The sequence below is a fragment of the Elephas maximus genome, chromosome 9, assembly GCF_024166365.1.
Source record: "Elephas maximus indicus isolate mEleMax1 chromosome 9, mEleMax1 primary haplotype, whole genome shotgun sequence".
NCBI classification, from domain to species: Eukaryota; Metazoa; Chordata; class Mammalia; order Proboscidea; family Elephantidae; genus Elephas; species Elephas maximus.
This window is the reverse complement of record NC_064827.1, coordinates 93,756,056-93,774,538: the sequence shown is the minus strand read 5'-3', so window position 1 is coordinate 93,774,538 and position 18,483 is coordinate 93,756,056. Positions and strand designations below refer to the sequence as shown.

At 34.2% G+C, this 18,483-nt stretch overlaps 1 protein-coding gene across 3 annotated transcripts in view; it reads right to left on the bottom strand.

The window, feature by feature from the left end:
• Nucleotides 1-18,483, bottom strand: part of VPS13A (vacuolar protein sorting 13 homolog A) — a 263,707-nt gene that overhangs the window by 9,405 nt on the left and 235,819 nt on the right. The window contains exon 69 of one of the 3 annotated variants that reach the window (XM_049897014.1): nt 602-687. In XM_049897014.1, coding sequence (XP_049752971.1) covers nt 602-687 — 86 coding nt within the window. Of the gene's footprint in view, nt 1-601; nt 688-15,641; nt 18,443-18,483 lie in introns of those variants that run through there. The other 2 variants (XM_049897015.1, XM_049897017.1) reach the window with 2 other exon arrangements.

The following is an 18,483-nucleotide window of genomic DNA, read 5'->3' as shown; positions in this document are numbered from 1 at the left end:
ACCAATTACAGCCATTTAAAAATTAAAGAAAGAAAAATTTCCGTATGTTGGCATGGGATAATCTCTAAGATACGTTGCTGTTAGGGGCCATGGAGTCTATTTCGACTCATAGCAACCCCACGTGGTAGAGCAGAACTGCCCCACAAGGTTTTCCTGGCTATAATGTTTACGAAAGCAGACCACCAGGTCTTTCTCCTGAGGAGTCACTGGCTAGCCGCTGATCACTTAACCATTTGCATCAGCAGGACTCCTTTTGAAATTGTGTGCTTTTTCAGAGAGAGGAATGGTGTTAGTCTCCCCTTGAAAGAATAGCTCTATGGGGATTTCTGTACCTGTGTGAGCTGGCTGAAACTAATGTTAAAATGTTTAACTTATAATCATGTCTGTGCACTTCTATGTGTTTCTCTGTATGCATACACAGGCTAAACGTGTGTTTATGTTAAGTGTTAAGATCAAATCTGTAGGGTGAGAAGACCAGAGTTAGCAGGAATAAGTGTAACTATCGGGGAACAAAATGTGAGTAACAACTGCTTAATCTCACAGTAGCTGTCAATTAACCCCTTATCGATTACATTTGGAAAAGATGAATAAAATAAGTTACCTTTTAGTTATCATTAACATATCTGTTTTATTGATCATGACATGGGTAAAATATTTATATTTTGCAAATCTTCCATTTTCCATGACCTACAAAAAAATGAGAGAAAAAAACAAATCAATAATATTCCTACTTTAATGCAGTAATGCCTTATAGTCCTCTAAAAACCATTTCTTGATGAAGGCAAGTCATTAACATATTTATACAGTAAATACACATATACCACCAGAAAACTGAATTAAAATATTCACAAACACATTGCTGTCTCCTTTTTTAAGCATCTACTTTCACTGCTGTAGTCAAAACTATTCTATTGCGGCCACGTGGCAATCTTTAATGCTAGATTTTTAGAAGGTAACTATTATCTAACGTTTAAATTGAACCTACTGAGATTACTGTTAAACTATTATATTCACTTTAATATGGAAAATATATTAGCGTTTGATCACATCTATTCTAAAACATATATAAACATGAATACGTATTTAAACATATGTATCATGATAATTTTTTTGGTTGTATCATGATAATTACTATTAGCCCCTGCCTTGTCTCTTCTGTGGAAATTTCCTATCTACTTGTACAAACATGACTTTCTTTGCTAATCTCACAAGTCTTTCATAAATAAGGAGCAGAGTTTCTGGACAAATAGGGAACCCAGGGTCTACTGAGCTGATGTAACAGTCTTTGAGTTTATTGTCAAGATTACTGCAACATTGTCTATCCATAAGATTGCCTATCGACTGCTCTTTGCTCCAGAAAATTTACAAATAATCATAGGAACAAAACAGACTTGGCATTTTTATTCTCTTCTTAATAGCACTTGCTCTGAGGATGAAGTTAATTTGGTTATCTAAAATACAGAGTTAAGGAAAAAAAAAAAAAAAACCTGTTGCCGTCGAGTCGATCCCAACTCATAGTGACCCTATAGGACAGAGTAGAACTGCCCCATAGCGGCTGATGGATTTCAACTGCCGACCATTTGGTTAGCAGCCATAGTACTTAACCACTGCACCACCAGGGCTCCAAAATACAGAGTAGGCTAAACTAATAATTTCTTAAAAGGTAAGCAATGTAATTGTGACTATGATCCCTCAAGAAATGGTATATTAAAAATTTAGCAAAAATGTTAGGAATCTTGAAGAAATTCCAAAAAAGAATAAGGACATAAAGACTGTAGAAAACTCTGTTCCGTGAGACTATCAAAACGCCAAAATTATTTAGCTTAGAAGACGACTAAGAAGTGGCCTCATAATAATTTTGGTATAGAAGGCTGATAGAACAGTTTTCATTTCTATTCACAACAGAAGTAAAATTTAAAAACAAAAAAGCAAAACTAAAACAGCAAGATAAGGTATACGGATTAATTGCATGAAAGAATTTTCTAACTACAAAGATTATAAAATATTGAGAAAACAGTCTCCTTACTATTTACCATCTGTTAAATAGGGCAAGTAAACACAAATACATTGAATTACAAATGAAAAAGGGACATAACCACAGATCCCCAGGAATTTAGCAATTATTGTTAATTTATAAAACTATACAAATGAATTTTAAAAAATAAATGGATCATATTTGAAAAGAATATAAATTATTAAAAGAAAGAAGCGTCAAATACTTGAGAGGGAGAGCATAAATTTTTTGCAGATGATAGTATATCTGGAAAACCCAAGTACACAAAACCCAGTAACTTTATAAACACGGTAATAAAGTGAAAAGTGGGGAAATAAAATCCTATTTACATTAGTAATAAAAAAGTGAACATTTATGCATAAGCTTAACAAATCGTACAGAATTTATGTGACTAAAGTTATAACACTATTGAGGCGAATAAAATAGATTCCATGTCTTGTTCTTAAATATAAAAATTCATTATTATTTTCCTGCTATTTTTACCTTTATATATAAACACACACATATTCAACACGATGCCAAGGTTTTTTTTTTTTTTTTTTGTGGGGGGAAGTAGTGATTTGACAAAATGATACTAAAATTTATTTAGAAAAATAAACGTGAAAATATCTAAGTCAATTATGAAAGGAGAATGAGAAGAACTACCCAAATACACATTTTATAGTAACAAAATGGTTTGATGCCGATGGAAGTTTTATATAGAAAGAATACAGATTTCAGAAACTGTTCAAAATGCTGTAGGAATATATAAAACCCTATATCCAAATATAGGAACTAAGGAAATCTCGACAGCATTTCAAACTGTGGCTAACAGCATGTACTACCAAATAAATAATGTTTCAGCTGGCTAAAGGGGGATCCTTACTTTTTTCTTTAAACCAAATTAATTCCACAAGGATCAATAACTTAAGTACTTAAATGCAACTATAAAAGCACTGGAAAAACTAAACATTTCAATAATCTTGTAGGGGGAAAGGCCTAAACTTAACACAAAGTTCATAAAACATAATGCAAAAAAACTGCCAAGTACATAGAAATTAAACACTACTGAATGGCAAAACAATAAGTAAACAGAAATAAAGCATAATAACAAGACAAAAATCAAAGGATAAATTGGGAAAACATTTAGTAAATACAGAATAGAGAACTGTAGCAATACAAATAATCTAATAGAAGAAAAATGAGTAAACCAATACGAAAATGTATAAAGGATACAAACAAGGACTTCAACAAAAAACAAAGACCAAAATCTGACCAATAAACGTATTGGGAAATATTCAATTTAACTCAAAATCGATTAAAAGTAAGTAACCGTTTTGGATCAACCATTCCAATGCTAGCATTTATCTTATGCAAAAGTATGCCAAGATGTAATATAAGAATTCGCATGGTAATACTGTGCTAAAAGAAAAATCCCTAAATGTGCATTAGTAATGGACTGGTTAAATGAATTGTGATAGAGCCATGTAATGGAACATTATAAAATCACGAAAAAGAAAGAGGCACATCTGTGCATACTGACCAAAAAAGATGTTCAACATATATTAAGGAAAAATTCACAGATCAGCATTTACGGAGAGAAGAAACACATACATATCCACACATTTATATGTGCACAGGAAATTTCTGGAAGAGTACACACCAAACCGTTAACAATGCTTACCTCTTAGCTTGGGAAGGGTAATGGTGCAGTGAGAATGAAGCTTTTATTTTTTTAACTTTACATCCTTTTATTCTGTTTTGGCATTTTGGTATTTGAAATTAGCTGGCAAATGATTTATTCTCTTTAGTCCTATATAGCCAAATTTGTAAATCAAGCATACAATTGATGATCTCAAGAACACCAAAACTACCAAAAGTCAAGGTCTATTACCCTGTGAATAGATCATAACCTTCAAATAATTTAAAAGCTATGGTCCAACTCCAAGTATTTATCTTCTATTCCAAATACAAAGTTCGGGTTTTGCAGTTGAGTCTGCCTTTCCTCACTTTCCACTTTGAAGACCCAGCTTAAATCTAGTCTGTGCAGGTAAGTAATTAAGCTAACTTCAATAGTCACAATAGCCTGTGATATAAATAAAAGCTAAATAATTTCCTCCCTCCTTCCCCCCGCCCCCCCAAAAAAAATCCATGCAATGCTTTCTGGAGTCCATCAAACACCTTAAATGCAACATCTGAAAGATGAACAGACATTATGCTCATAGCATTCTGCTTTGAAACATATAATAAATGGTGTCCTTTGTTTTCAGAGTAGATATACCTGAATAAACATCTTTCAAGAATAATTCCCTAGAGAGCAACATTTTAGTCGTCAATGTCTATTACAAACATGTGAACATGCAGTAAGAACAACCTTATAAGCAGAGGCTTGAACTCTGGAAATAAATCCACAGGAATATGGGAGAGAATGTTATAGTGCACCAGCCCTGATCATCTTCCATCACGTTGAAAAGTCTCAGAATGTCACCCTTTTGGTCATAATTTGGTGCCTAATTATTTAACTTCATAAATGTATTATGTACAAAGCGTTATACTTTTCAAAGCATTGTTACACGTTATTTCAGAAAAAAAGAGGAACAGAATTTTAGGCCTGAAAGGGATGTTACAGTTCATCCAAGCCAATCTCTTCTTTTACACATAAAGAAACCAAGGATTGGTAAGTGTCTTATCCGTCTAGTCTTCACAGTAATACTGTGTAATTTTGCTTTGGGTCATACTGTCAGCTGCAAAACTAGGCTCAGAAAATTGGTCTGTTTACTTCTAGTTTCAGTGCTTTTTCCCCTATACGATGATGTCACTTATGGTGTCACTCACATTTCCCCCATGGTACCACTAATGTCTCCTGTATCACTGGATGCTGGTAGTTACTGGGGCAGGTTACTAAGGCAACTCAGGCCAGCTGAAACTTTTAAGGTCAAAGTATCCAAATAGTTTAGTGTCAATATCCTATATCCCTCCTTTCCAAACAGATGTTAGGTACAAATGTTTCTGCTAAAATAATTTGACATACCCTTTAAAATTAATGGAGAATTACCAAAATCAGGGCTAGGAATTAACTATGTAAGGCTTTTACATAAGGGCCAAGATTTGGCTGAAATACCAAGGGATTAACAATAGCAGTGCTGTAGACATGTTAGCCTCATTTACACGCTTCAGAGGGCTAAAGAGAAACAATTTTGCTGCATTCATTACAAGTATATATGAATCACCTATCACCGTGTGAGGACTTTCTAAAAGAAACAACGGAACACAAAGGAAACTGCACTCATTATACATAATTGCCAAAATCTATTTTTTTTTTTTTATAGGTAAAATGTATGGTTATTTGTAAAATGTATGGTTACTGGTAAAAGGGTACTTGCTGCATTTGGAAAAGATGGATACGTAAACCATGTAAGCATTAGTTTATTAAATATAAATAAATCCAAACCAAATTAATCCCATATTTAGAAACACACAAAAAGTAGGAAAATGAAGGACAATGGTATCAGGGTTATGCTCTATTAACATTCATATTTCCTGTCAGGTAAGTCTCAATACTTAGAAAGTGAATATAAGCTAAAAACTATAATAATGGAGAAAAGACTGCTGAACAATCTCAAATCATCCAAATGTCACAAAGTAGCAGAGTCCACAACAGAAATATTTCTTAAAAACAAAAAAAACAAAGTGAATTATGAAAAGACAGATAGTAGGAACAAGTCACTAACATGGAAAGCTTACATCCCAAACAATATAAAGTGCTAATCACTCACGCGAAAATCTATTTAAGAAACCGGTTAAAGGATATGAACACACAGTTCAGTAAAAAATACAAAATCTGACCCACATCTGACTCTTGGAAGACAAAAGAGTCTCAGAAAGGTATAATTTTTTTTTAAAGATGGCAACAAGGGATATGATAAAATGAAATGGGAGATAAAATGAAAACAAAATTGATACAGATATAAGATAAAGAGTAAGGATGCTACCAATTAGGAAAATCTTATGACAACAAATAAATGATTTGGTGGCACAATGGTTAAGTGCTCGGCTGCTAGCTGAAAGGCTGGTGGTCTGAACCCACCCAGTGGCTCTGTGGGAGAAAGACCTGGCAGTCTGCTCCCAAAAAGATTGTTGTTGTTAGGGGTGGTTGAGTCGGTTCCAACTCATATGACCCTATGTACCACAGGATGAAACACTGCCTGCTGGTCCTGCACCATCCTCACAATCACTGCTGTACCTGAGCCTGGTGTTGCAGCCACTGTGCCCATACATCTCGTTGAGGGTGTCCCCCTTTTTCACTGACCCTCTACTTTACCAAGCATGATGTCCTCCTCCGGGGACTGGTCCCTCCGGATAACATGTCCAAAGTACCTGAGATGAAGTCTCAGCATCCTTGCTTCTAAGGAGCATTGTGGCTGTACTTTTTCCAAGACAGATTTGTTTGTTCTTCTCGCAGTTCATGATATATTCAATACTCTCCGTCAACACCATAATTCAAAGGCATCAATTCTTCTTCAGCCTTCTTTATTCGTTGTCCAGCTCTTCTATGCATTATCAGGTGATTGAAAATACCGTGGCTTAGGTCAGGCGCACCTTAGTCCTCAAAGTGATACCTTTGCTTTTTAACACTTTAAAGAGGTTTTTTGCAAGATTTGCCCAACACAATATGTCATTTGATTTCCTGACTGCTGCTTCCATGGGCATTGATTGTGGATCCAAGTAAAATGAAATCCTTAACAACTTCAATATTTTCTCCATTTATTACAATGTTACTTATGGGTCCCGTTGTGAAGACTTTTGTTTTCTTTATGTTAAGATGTAATCAATACTCAAGGCTATGGTCTTTGATCTTCATCAGTAGTTTACATCCAAGAAAATCCTATGGGACAACTCTATTCTGTCACATGGGGTCATTATGAGTCGAATTCAGTTTGACTGTACCCAACCACAATTGTAAGTTACAATGGCAAGTGCCATCATTTCTCAATTATTTAAGAAGTTAATAGACAACTTGTTCAAAACAATATTTTTAGAGAAAAACTTAGTATAACTTTCCTTATATTTACCTGATAAAAGGTTTAGAGAGAAAAAAAAAATTACCAATTCACTTTGGATCTGAGAGACTTGAGGGACACGGCCAGGAAAAAGGGAACCTTCAACCAAGCTTCATGATCAAATATATAATTTCATCACCTCAAAGCATATTGATTTCATATATAATAGAGTAAATGTAAACAAGAGGGAAGAAGTGCTGTTTACCTTATTCCATGAGGCAAGTTGTTTTCAAAAAATGAAAATTTATTGACTGTGTCATCAAATCTCAGAAGGAATTAGCCCTTATTTAATCCTTCATACCTTCATCTCCTCCCCTGCTATTGAGGTATTCTGATTGTGACAGAATAGACTATGCAGACAGCTTAGACAGGGAAGGAAGGCTGAGCATAACCCTTTGACATAAAATCTAGTAAAATAAATGATTTTATTTTAAAAGATGTCAATCATCATCTGCTGGTTTAACCAAAACAGTCTTAAGAAAAGGCAGAATTATGCTCAAGACATAATTATGCGCACTGACAACATCAGAGCCCTGGTGGCGCAGTGGCTAAGCGTTCGGCTGCTAACCAAAAGATCGGCAGTTGGAATCTACCAGCTGCTCCTTGGAAACCCTATGGGGCACTTCTACTCCATCCTATAGAGTCGCTATGAGTTGGAATTGACTCGATGGCAACGGGTTAATACGTTCTAGAAGAAGGGCCAGAGTGGGCGGGTCAAGAATCATTTAAGTGCACAGTTACAAGTCTCACTAAAGCAGTTCCAACAGAACCTCTACTGAGCAATACTTATTGATTAATGATACTATACCAAACCCATTGCTGTCGAGTCGATTCCGGCTCATAGTGACCCTATAGGACAGAGTAGAACTGCCCCATAGAGTTTCCAGGGAGCGCCTCGTAGATTCAAACTGCAGACCTTTTGGTAAGCAGGCGTAGCTCTTAACCACTACACCACCAGGGTTGTACATACTTGAAAACAATGACATTTCTTTTAAAATACTGTATAATTCACCGAAGTCCAAGTTATTGAGGTTTTACTATTTCTATTGCTTACCAATTAGTAGCCCTCATATTTTAACTAAAGTATTCTATTAACCTTCGAGGGAAAAAAACAGATTTTAATAATGTTTTTATCTTGACAAAGGAGACACCTGAGAAATTGAGGATGTATATAATGGTGACCAAGAAATCGCATAGAATGGCATTCATCTGGAATAATGATGATACACCAACAACACTTATTAAGTTCTTAGGAGGCACTGTACTAATCCTAGATACAACCCCAAGAAAGGTACTACAATTATCTCCACTTATAGTCTGGAAATTGAGGCCCGACAAGCACAATATTGTCCCAAGATTACAAGGAAAAGGCTGGAATTGAAATTGGGTTTACACAGCTACAGAACCAAGGCACTTAGCCACAGGGTATTGCAGCATCTCACTGAATAATTTTTATTATCAAAATGAGTTAGCATAGAAGAATTACATATTCTAGAAGATGCAGTGGGATCCCATTTTAACAGCTCATTTAAATATGGATTAAGATATTCCACAAGCTGTATGATATCTCTTGCGATGCTTCAATTTCATGTAATAACTCCAATCCAATCCAATCCTATTGCCGTTGAGTCGATTCCAACTCACAGCGATCCTATATAATCTGTGTAATACTTAAAGAGCATTATCTCTTTGGAAGATGAAGCCTTTTGATTCCTTCAGTTCATTAGAGCCTTGCATGTAGTAGCTAAACAACAAATAGGAATGAGACTATGGAGATCTCTGACATTACAGTCTTGGCCTCTCTGATGGCATGTGTTTTATCTCCAATCATCAGATTAATCAAGCCCACTGCAATTTTAAACTCATGAGGGATGAGGAGAAATCTTAACTGTTCTCTTCAGAGATGTAACCCTAATATCTAGAAGAATGCCTGATACATAACAGGAGTTTTCACAAATATTTGGGGAATGAATAAATATGTGGCATTACATTTTTCCTTTGTATTTGTATCAACTGTGCTACCAAAAGAGGCCAGCAAAAATTCAATTACACATGTACAATTACATATTTTGCTCTCTTGGCCATTTTAAATTTCAAAGTAGCCTGGCAGCTTATTCCAGAAAGGTTAACTTTACGTGAAACATGCAGCCTCCCATACTTGTATTCTAACGCTGTGTGTCTGCACAACAACTCTAACTGAAATGACTGCCTCAGACACAAGGCATCACAAAATGTTTAAATGTGTGTTTCTCCACAGTGCTTCCTACAGGGTTCCTTAAAGTGGTACATTTTCATTGAATAACTGCCATTTTGATTCATTTGCGTCATCATCAGAAGTGACTAGGATATCAATTGAATTTGAATTTATACCTAAGGACTGACAAAAAGCATACATGATACTTCTTTCTTTCATAGATGACATTAAGATTTGTTTTTAGATGAATGAAAGAGGCCTCCCATTTTGTATGAAAATTAATTGTTTCATTTGGCAAGAGAACACATCCTTTCTTTCATAGGACATGTGGCCAATAAAAAATACTTTTCATAACTTACACTAAAGTCTTATAACAACATTATTGTTAGAGCACACACTAAAAACAAAAAATACAAACAAGCTTTACTAAGCTCACCTGTGCTAAGAATTTTTGTGTCTGTCCAAAGTAACCAGGGGAAGCTGTGGGCAGAGCTCCAACCCATCAGAAGAGAAGTCACGAGCTGAGTCCTAAGTCAGAATTTAGCACCTTAAGCTCAATGAAAGCTAGAGACCTTCTAAACTAATACTTGATACAGAGTTTCAGCTCTTTTTGTAGGTCCTTGTTAAGGAGGACAAATTTCAATTTGTTTAAGACTCACGTTGAATCTACGTAGGCTTAACATTTGGGATTTCTTTTAAAGTTAAAATGTTCTGAATTTTCTATTATAATGGTATTTATCTTCCCATATTTATAAATTTAGGGGATGCAATGATGACAAAATTTTTAAAAGAGATTAAAAAATCAAAAGAGTCTCATGCAAGTTACTGGATTAAAAAAGAAAATGACTTAAGTCTAAACATATTTTAAACGAGACAAAATCTGAATCTCCCCTAAACAGAACCATACTTTCAGAAGAAAACATAATTAATGTCAATAGTCTCATTCAAAACCATTTTTATGTAGGAGTCCTGGTGGTGCACTGGTTAAGAGCTCAGCTATTAACCAAAAAAGTCGGCAGTTCAAATCCACCAGCTGCTCCTTGGAAACCCTATGGGGCAGTTCTACTGTATCCCATAGGGTCACTATGAGTCAGAAGTGACTTGAAGGCAACAGGTTTGGGTTTGGTTTGTTATTTTTATGTAACACTGAAAAGTTCCAAGTGGGATGGATGCATTACTGCACTTGTTCCAAAATAGGGTATGCAGAACTTACTAGTAGATGTTCAAAAATCTGGGCCTTCAAAAATGATGTGACACTCTCTTAAGAGATTTCTGTTAAATCTAGTTAATGAGGTATGAGCGCTGCATCCAACTGGATAGGTAATCAATCCCCTTTTCCATGGGATCTACTTTATCTGAGATGCTAAGAATTCCTATTACCCTATGCCTGGGTAACAGAATTTGGCTCTCTTCAGCTTTCTCATCCCATGCAGAAGTATCCTTCTGGAGAGGAAGAGTTACAAAATGAAGAGTGAAATCCAATAATCCTTGTCTCCTAGTTCTTGTCCACTTACTCAAAATTTTAGATGAAGCCAGGAAGACTGCTCGGCACTACTCTGGTGATCTGACTGCCTATGTAAGCCCTTTCTTCCAGATCAGTTGTAACTCTCCTCCTGAAGAAAGGGAGAGATCACGTCGGCTGAAGGCTGTATCTTCCAATTGCTATTAAGGCAGTGTTTGAAGCTAATTATAAACGTCTGCAATTTCTGAAAGAAAAGAAATATACGACAAACAAAAACAGCCTCCCTTCTACAACAACTTACATAATGGCAATTAAAATATTTTTACAAGGGATTTAAGACAACATATATAAATTTCAAAGATATCTGAAATGGTTAAGAATATTCTAGCCCCATGGGACAACCCAACTGTCAACAGTCATACAAAATGAAGGACACAGGGATTTATATTTATTCACACATTCACATTCACACACATATATACACACACATAGTTTAAGAGAAGATTTACTAATTTAAGGGGAAGAATATTTTAAAAGGTAGAGTCAAAAGCGGTAGAAGCATGTTCAATGAAAAAGAAAAGGCTTCTACAACAGCTATAAAAATAACGGTGGTGCTGGCTATTTTTATGTTCCAAAAACTAGGACTATATTATACTAGGGACTATATACTAGGGACTGTTCTATGAATGGGATGCATTTTTAATATTTAGCAGTTAATATTCTAGTTTATGAAAATGTGTAATAATATCAAAGATGGGAATGTATATATTAGGATCACAGCCACGTAAATAAAAAATTAAAAAAGGAAATACACCAAAAAGGCAGGAGACAAAGGATAATTTTTTTCTGTAGTTTCCTGTGTTTATTTAATATACAGATTTTACTTTAACAATGTAGGAAGTAACCTACTTTAATTTTTGAAAACTATCATGTCTTCCATAAATAACTAAAATTGTAGATTGAGAATCAATGTCAGCATGCTAATTCACGAGAGGGATTTGGCTTTTCCCATGGAAGTATGAGTCTAAATTTTTAATTCACAGAAACTCCAATTTTTAAATCTCATACACTTAGAAAACCTCTGTAGTTAACAGGCTGTTGATAAACGATGATTTATAATAAAAATATAGCATGTCCATTAAGAAAAATTATATATACTTAGCTAAACCTGACTATTTATATATACTAAGCTAAACCTGATTATTTAAAAAACAAAACACGAATAAGGCCTGTACTATTTTGAAGGCTCACATATTTTGAGAGTCTGTAAGTTAGATTCGGAGGAATATGTGTATGTGATGAAGGGGGTACATTCAAGCCAACTTTATAACATTACTCAAACATTTGTTTGAAAGCTGGTATTTGGAGGTACACTGTGGCTATATACATTGGTTTATATGGAACAGGAACAGTTGCTAAGTAAACTCATCATACTGACTGAGAGATAATTACGGGCATGAAAACTATCACGTTAAAACAAACCAAACCACAAATCCCTATATAAGAAAATTAAAATTACCTAACTAGCTCCCTACAGACCTATTGTTTCCTCTGACTCAAGACTTTATAATATACTGTAAAATATTGACTGTACTCACTGCATTTCATTAGTCCATTCACTCTCTGAAAGATTAACAGTCCAAAAAGTTTTAATTCATCTCCATTTATCCAAAAGGTACAAGTATAGAAAGATAAATGAAATCATTACTCCTTGTACATACTCATCATAATTATAACTTGATCTAAGTCAACAGTTTGTATGCACACTTAACAGCAACTTATTTAGATGTAATGGAACCTTTAATGTTTCTGAATTATAAATTCATTTGCAAGAAACTACAAAACAAAATGAGGCTTGAAGGTGCGGTGGATAAAGTATTCAATAACATTTAAGATGGTTGTTCCTGCTTCTCCTTCCATCACCATAAGTAAATTTAATACAAAATCTCAATCACAGAACTTAAATCAGGCAAATACTATCGTAGCTACTGTAACAGTCATTATTCTTTAGTATATGTGATCTTGGGATGCAGATACAGTAGCACACTTGTCATGCTGGACACTGAAGTCCTAGATCTACAATGGCTCCACCTATAAATTTTAATAACGTGAGCTTAAACACTGTACATTGCATCAATGATGTGTGCTTTGAGTGATTTCAAAAAGTAAAATTTACAAAAACCTGACTATTTTAAATACAGAAATAAAATTTATTCTTACTTCCTTTTCTATTACGAATATTGAAATTTAACAACATTATTCTGGATTTACATTTGTTGTATTTATATCCAATTTAAGCCTATAAATAATTTCATGTACAGGCTCTTAGAAATGCAGATTATTTATGGTGCTAGAAGTCTTTGTTTCAAGATTTTCACAAATTTTCCTTCCTGCTAGTTTTCAATGTGTTATTCAAGTGTCATGCAAATACAAATAAAATAAAGAATCCCTAAGGGAAGAGACAGGAGCCCTGGTGGTGCAATGGTTAGGTGCTTGGCTAATAGCTGAAAGGTCAGCAGTTTGAATTCACCAGCCCCTCCGCAGGAGAAAAGACCTGGTGATCTGCCCCCTTAAAGACTACAGCCTAGGCAACCCTATGGAGCAGTTCTACTTTGTCCTGTAGGGTCATTATGAGTCAGAATTGACTCGACAGCACACAACAAGCGGAGAGAGAACCTACCTTCCATTTCTCTACACATAATCAAGACCTTACAGATTTCTGGAATATAAATAAAGTTACAGGGTACAGAAAAGTGTAGTATTATGTAATCAATTCTGAAGCATAGCTTTCTCACTACTTTATTAGATTAATACCTCCATTAAAAAATTTCAATTAAGTATAGTCACTAGCAACAAATAAAAAGAACTGTTCATCTCATTTAAACCCCAAAGTTGAACACAGTTACCATTTTCTATAAATTTGATGAGGCATAGGACATATTTTTGTCTATGTCCTATATCTCCATCAAGAAAACAATGGTGTAAAGCAGCAGAGAAAATCTTTAGTCTTAAATTTCTCTCTAATAAAAGCAATAAAAAAAAATTTTTTTTTTTTTTAAAAAAAGACAGGAAACTGGAAAAAACAATTATGACCTGTAGTTAAAAAACCTTGAAAAGGTTTTTCCACTATGGCAAGAGAAGAGAAATAACAATAACAAAAGAAAACATTGTTAAAAAACATATTTCACTACTAAGGGCTAAATACTGAAGAATGATGAATCCTTGAGATCACAAGAGCAAAGTTTACAAGTTACCAGAACATTGTTTTTAAAAAATCTTTTTACTGCTGAAGAGATTTTAAATAAATGTCATCCTACCTCCGAAAGCTTTTCGTTAAAATGGTAAGTCACTGTTGACTATTCAGAATTTTTCCAGATAAAATTTTTAGGAAATAGAAGGCTAAGATCACAGCATAGAATTAAGTCTCACAGACCAACTACTAGGAACTCTGAAAATGTCTTGCAACAATTTAGGATTTTCCTTTTTTTTTTTTTTTACATCTAGCAGAGTTGAAACGTAGGAAGCCAATGAAGACATTTCTAGAGTCTGCCTTCCTCAGACACACACAATGTACCACGATAGGCTGCGTTCTTCTAGGAGAAGCAACAAGTTTTGTTTGATTTTAGTCATGGGTGAGAGAATAGTAGGTACGTGACAGATAAAAATTCACTCTCTGATACCAGTAGTGACTATTTTAATACTATTTTTACTTATTCCAAAAAGGTCAGAATATATTATGATAAGAACAATGATTAAATTCTCGGACGTTAATGTATGTCTTAGTCCTAGTGCACAAGTCCTCGATTTCTGTTTAATTTGAAGGAGTACTAGGCAGGTAGAAAATTTTTAAAAACTGTTCCTTTTTAGCTGTATATTCTAAGCTCAATATTTTAATATCTAAGAGTGATTTTCAAAGAACATAAAGAATTATGATTTATAGAAATAAAAACGTGATAAATATAAGAACTAGAAAAGACTGAGATGAGCTGAATGAATTAAACCAAAAGTTCAACAATTAAGCCAATTATATACTTGTTGTTAGGTGCTGTCCAGTTGATTTCGACTCACAGAGCCCCCACGTGACACAGAGTAGAGCTGACCATTGGGTTTTCTAGGCTATAAACCATATTTTTACGTGAATTACGCATGCCTTCTGCATTTGTTTGCTGGCTGTCCCCCCCTTCCCTGGCACCCTCACAAGCACCACCATGCCAATCCTCTTCCACATGTTGCTGTTTAAAAAAAAAGCTAGTACAGAGCACTTACAAAGATACCTCACGGGAGGAGGGCACCAGCAAACAAACACATAAGGCATGTGGTATTTGTGTAAAATATGGTAACCTTCATTGGAGCAGATCTCCAGGTCTTTTCTTCCATGGAGCCACTGGGTGGGTTCTAAGCACCAACCTTTCGGTTAGCAGCCTAGCGCTTAACTACTTCCCCACCAGGGCTCCCTACATTCTAATAGAAGCTCATTAAGCAAAGTGCTTAATATAGGCTAAGGAAAATGTTCTTCTGTTGATTCAAATGCACAGTAGTCATAAGAAATTAAACATCATAACTACCAACAGCCATTCATTTTTTTAAAGGGGCTTTTTAGAACATTTAATACGCCGGGGAAATAGGACAAGATAGGTTCATCTAAGCTGAAAATTTTAAAACACTTCAGTACACCCCCAAAACGTAAATAAATCTGCTTATCAGTCTTTCAGAGATTTAGATGTATTCCACATATTAGCCAGAAAAAAATACACAATTATGTTTTCTATAAATATTTTCCTAATGTTTTGAATTAATCCATAACATTTTATAACTAGGATATAGTACATATAGATATGTAAATTAGTAAGGAAATACAATAACTGTAAAAACAACTTTGTTCATTGTTTTACAGACACAAATATTTATATAGTGAAACAATAAAAACTGTACCAAAGAAATAATTTTTTTTCATTCTCAGACTGTAAATTTAGTTCACTATCTAACCTTCCATAACAGATTATGAATATCTTTCACAATAGTAGCTCAACAACCTGTATGGTTCTGGAATAGAACAACAGAGTCACACTGTTTCACGTTACGTAAGTTTATTATTATTAAGATAAACTTGACAAAAATACTCTAAAAAGGCTAGATGAATATAAAATATTGACTGGCTATTACTATTCGTTCTCTTTATTGTTTATATAATGGCATTACATTACAGCCCAGCAAATGTACATAAAGAATATTTAAAAAGAAGGCATTCTGCTAACAGATAATTTAAAATAATATAAAACTAGTGAACATTAAAAAAAAATGTATTTGTCTAATTTTAAACCTTAAAAACAAACTGTGTATTATAAAGCTACAAAATATACACAAGCAAATGCTATAATATATAGTGTGCCCTACTTTGATGTAAAATACATTTTTTTCTGTGCTTAAATAATGCAACTATTTTGCTTTTTGAAGATGTGCAAAAAAAACATTTTAAAAGGAAAGCGTATTTACCTCCCTAAAAATGGACATACCCCGTTATGGTAGCAGTCATACAAAACATGTTAAGGAAACATTCCAAATAAAACAACAAATAACATATGAATTTTAACAGTTCGGAATCTGCCTAATCCTCCTCCTCCTCACTACTGCTACTGTGAGTCACAATCCACTCCCTGTAGACCTGAGCTTTCTGTAAGCATGGTAAAGGAAAAAAGAAGCACAGAGATTAGTTAAGTATGGCAAGTTGCCTGGAAAACACATAAAATTATGAAATGTTCAAGGAGAATAATTTCAAAGCAAATTTTTCAGCTATGACTGGGACTGTAATTATGGATATAATATTCCATAATTTAACAAACCTAAGACTCAAATCCAACGCTTGGTTCAACTCAATGTATGAAATGATGATACCAATAAGGTATTCTATACATACATTAAAATTATCATTCTATCTCTCTAGTACATAACTTTGACTACCAGCAAGGCACTATAATAATGTGCTACTTTCTGAAGAGACAGGCTCACAGTGAAAACGTATACATATTATATAATTTAGTGAAAACAAGCACCTTTTTTAGAAAAGGAGAAAACATTTGAAAGTATTAAACATTTTCTGGGGGTACCATCATTAAAGCCTTTAGACTAAATATAAGCTGATGAGGTTTTAAATCCATGTCATCAACTTCTTTTCCACAGTACTGATATTCGTACATTTTATGAGTGTTTCCTAATATTACTATAGTGTCTTGATCAAAAAAGCACCATTACCACCAAAACAACAACCCACTTCTTACATATGTAAGACTAATGCTAACTACAAGCATCTGGTGAATTCCTACAGGCTTTCCAGCCCATATGGTGTTTAATAATGTTTTTGCTAAAACACATGTAATGGCTGCCATGAATTGTGAGCTTTCAGTTAATGAAATACCTCTTTTAGCAATTAATGTTAAGACTAGTCTACTAAAAATAACACATGTATTTAAAAATATATAGTCAAGAGTCATAATCATTAGCCCTCAAAGTGTAAAACCTTCAGAAAACAATTAATGAATGTGTGGAATAAACCTGTCACTGAAATCAAGTTACCAACCCATGAGAAATCTTTGGTAACTCAAAGCTTCCTTACATGTTATAATCTGCTCCCTAACAATTGGAACACAGAATTTCTAAACTCTCTTCATCCATACTTCCTACTAAGTTTATTAAAATAGCTTCTCAAGAACTATTTTTAACTTTTCAAAAGTTGAGTTGATAACTGTTCAACTTTCAGCCTACTAAAAGTTAATAGCGTGTTAACTGTGCTCTAAGGAGGGAAGGCAGATATTAGATAGGAAAACATGCTTCCATTGTATTGGCCATAGGTGAATCCTGCAACTTCTCTATTTTCCGAAGAATGATACCGACGTCATTGTAGAGGTTGCACCCATGTTCTTTACAGCAAAACCTCTCACTAGATTGTTTATCACAATATACAATTATTTTGATGCTTTGAACACAGCATAAAATCCCTTTACAAATACTGCACATTAACTCTATGATTATGTTTTACTATAATAGATGGAAAACTTGGAGAAAGATTTAGAAAATATAGTTTTATGTAAAATATACTGTACACGTGGCGGGTGAAATATTAATGTTTTAATCTTTACCCTGATCACTTTATACATAAAATAACTTCGAAATATCAAGGCTATAAAGGAAGGACCATATCTCCAAAGTTATATATTACCATGAATATTTTTAAGTCTATACAGGCAACACAAGAACAAAGTAGGAAGAGGGTTGTGGCCACTGTAGCACCTTTAAAAGAAATCTCTTCAAAGTATAAGAACCCAAGAATAATTTGCAACAGTAGTGGTCCTGACTTTTTTTGGTTCCTCGTGCATGCCTAATTTAACATGTGGATTGTATCTGCTACAGAAGCTACCTGTGGACTGATGAATAGAAGGAAGTACTCCAAACAGAAATGGCCTAATTGATAAAATAAGTACCATCAACAATGAGGGTACATAAGACACAATGGCTTTTAATAAACCTAGCAAGTCCAGCACAGAACTAAGAATACCCTATAAAAACATCAGATTCACTAAAAAAACCTATACAAAAAATTACCAATATAAAAGCTTTTCTTTGTATTGAAAATACTTAAACAGCTGTACGTAGTTTGTAAATTTTAAGACTAAAATCTACTGTTGGCTTTCACTTGCAAAGTCATGCATTAACTGTTTTCATATCAAACTTTTTGATGCCTGTAAAAAAGAAAAAAACATCCTATAGTAAATAAATGTAG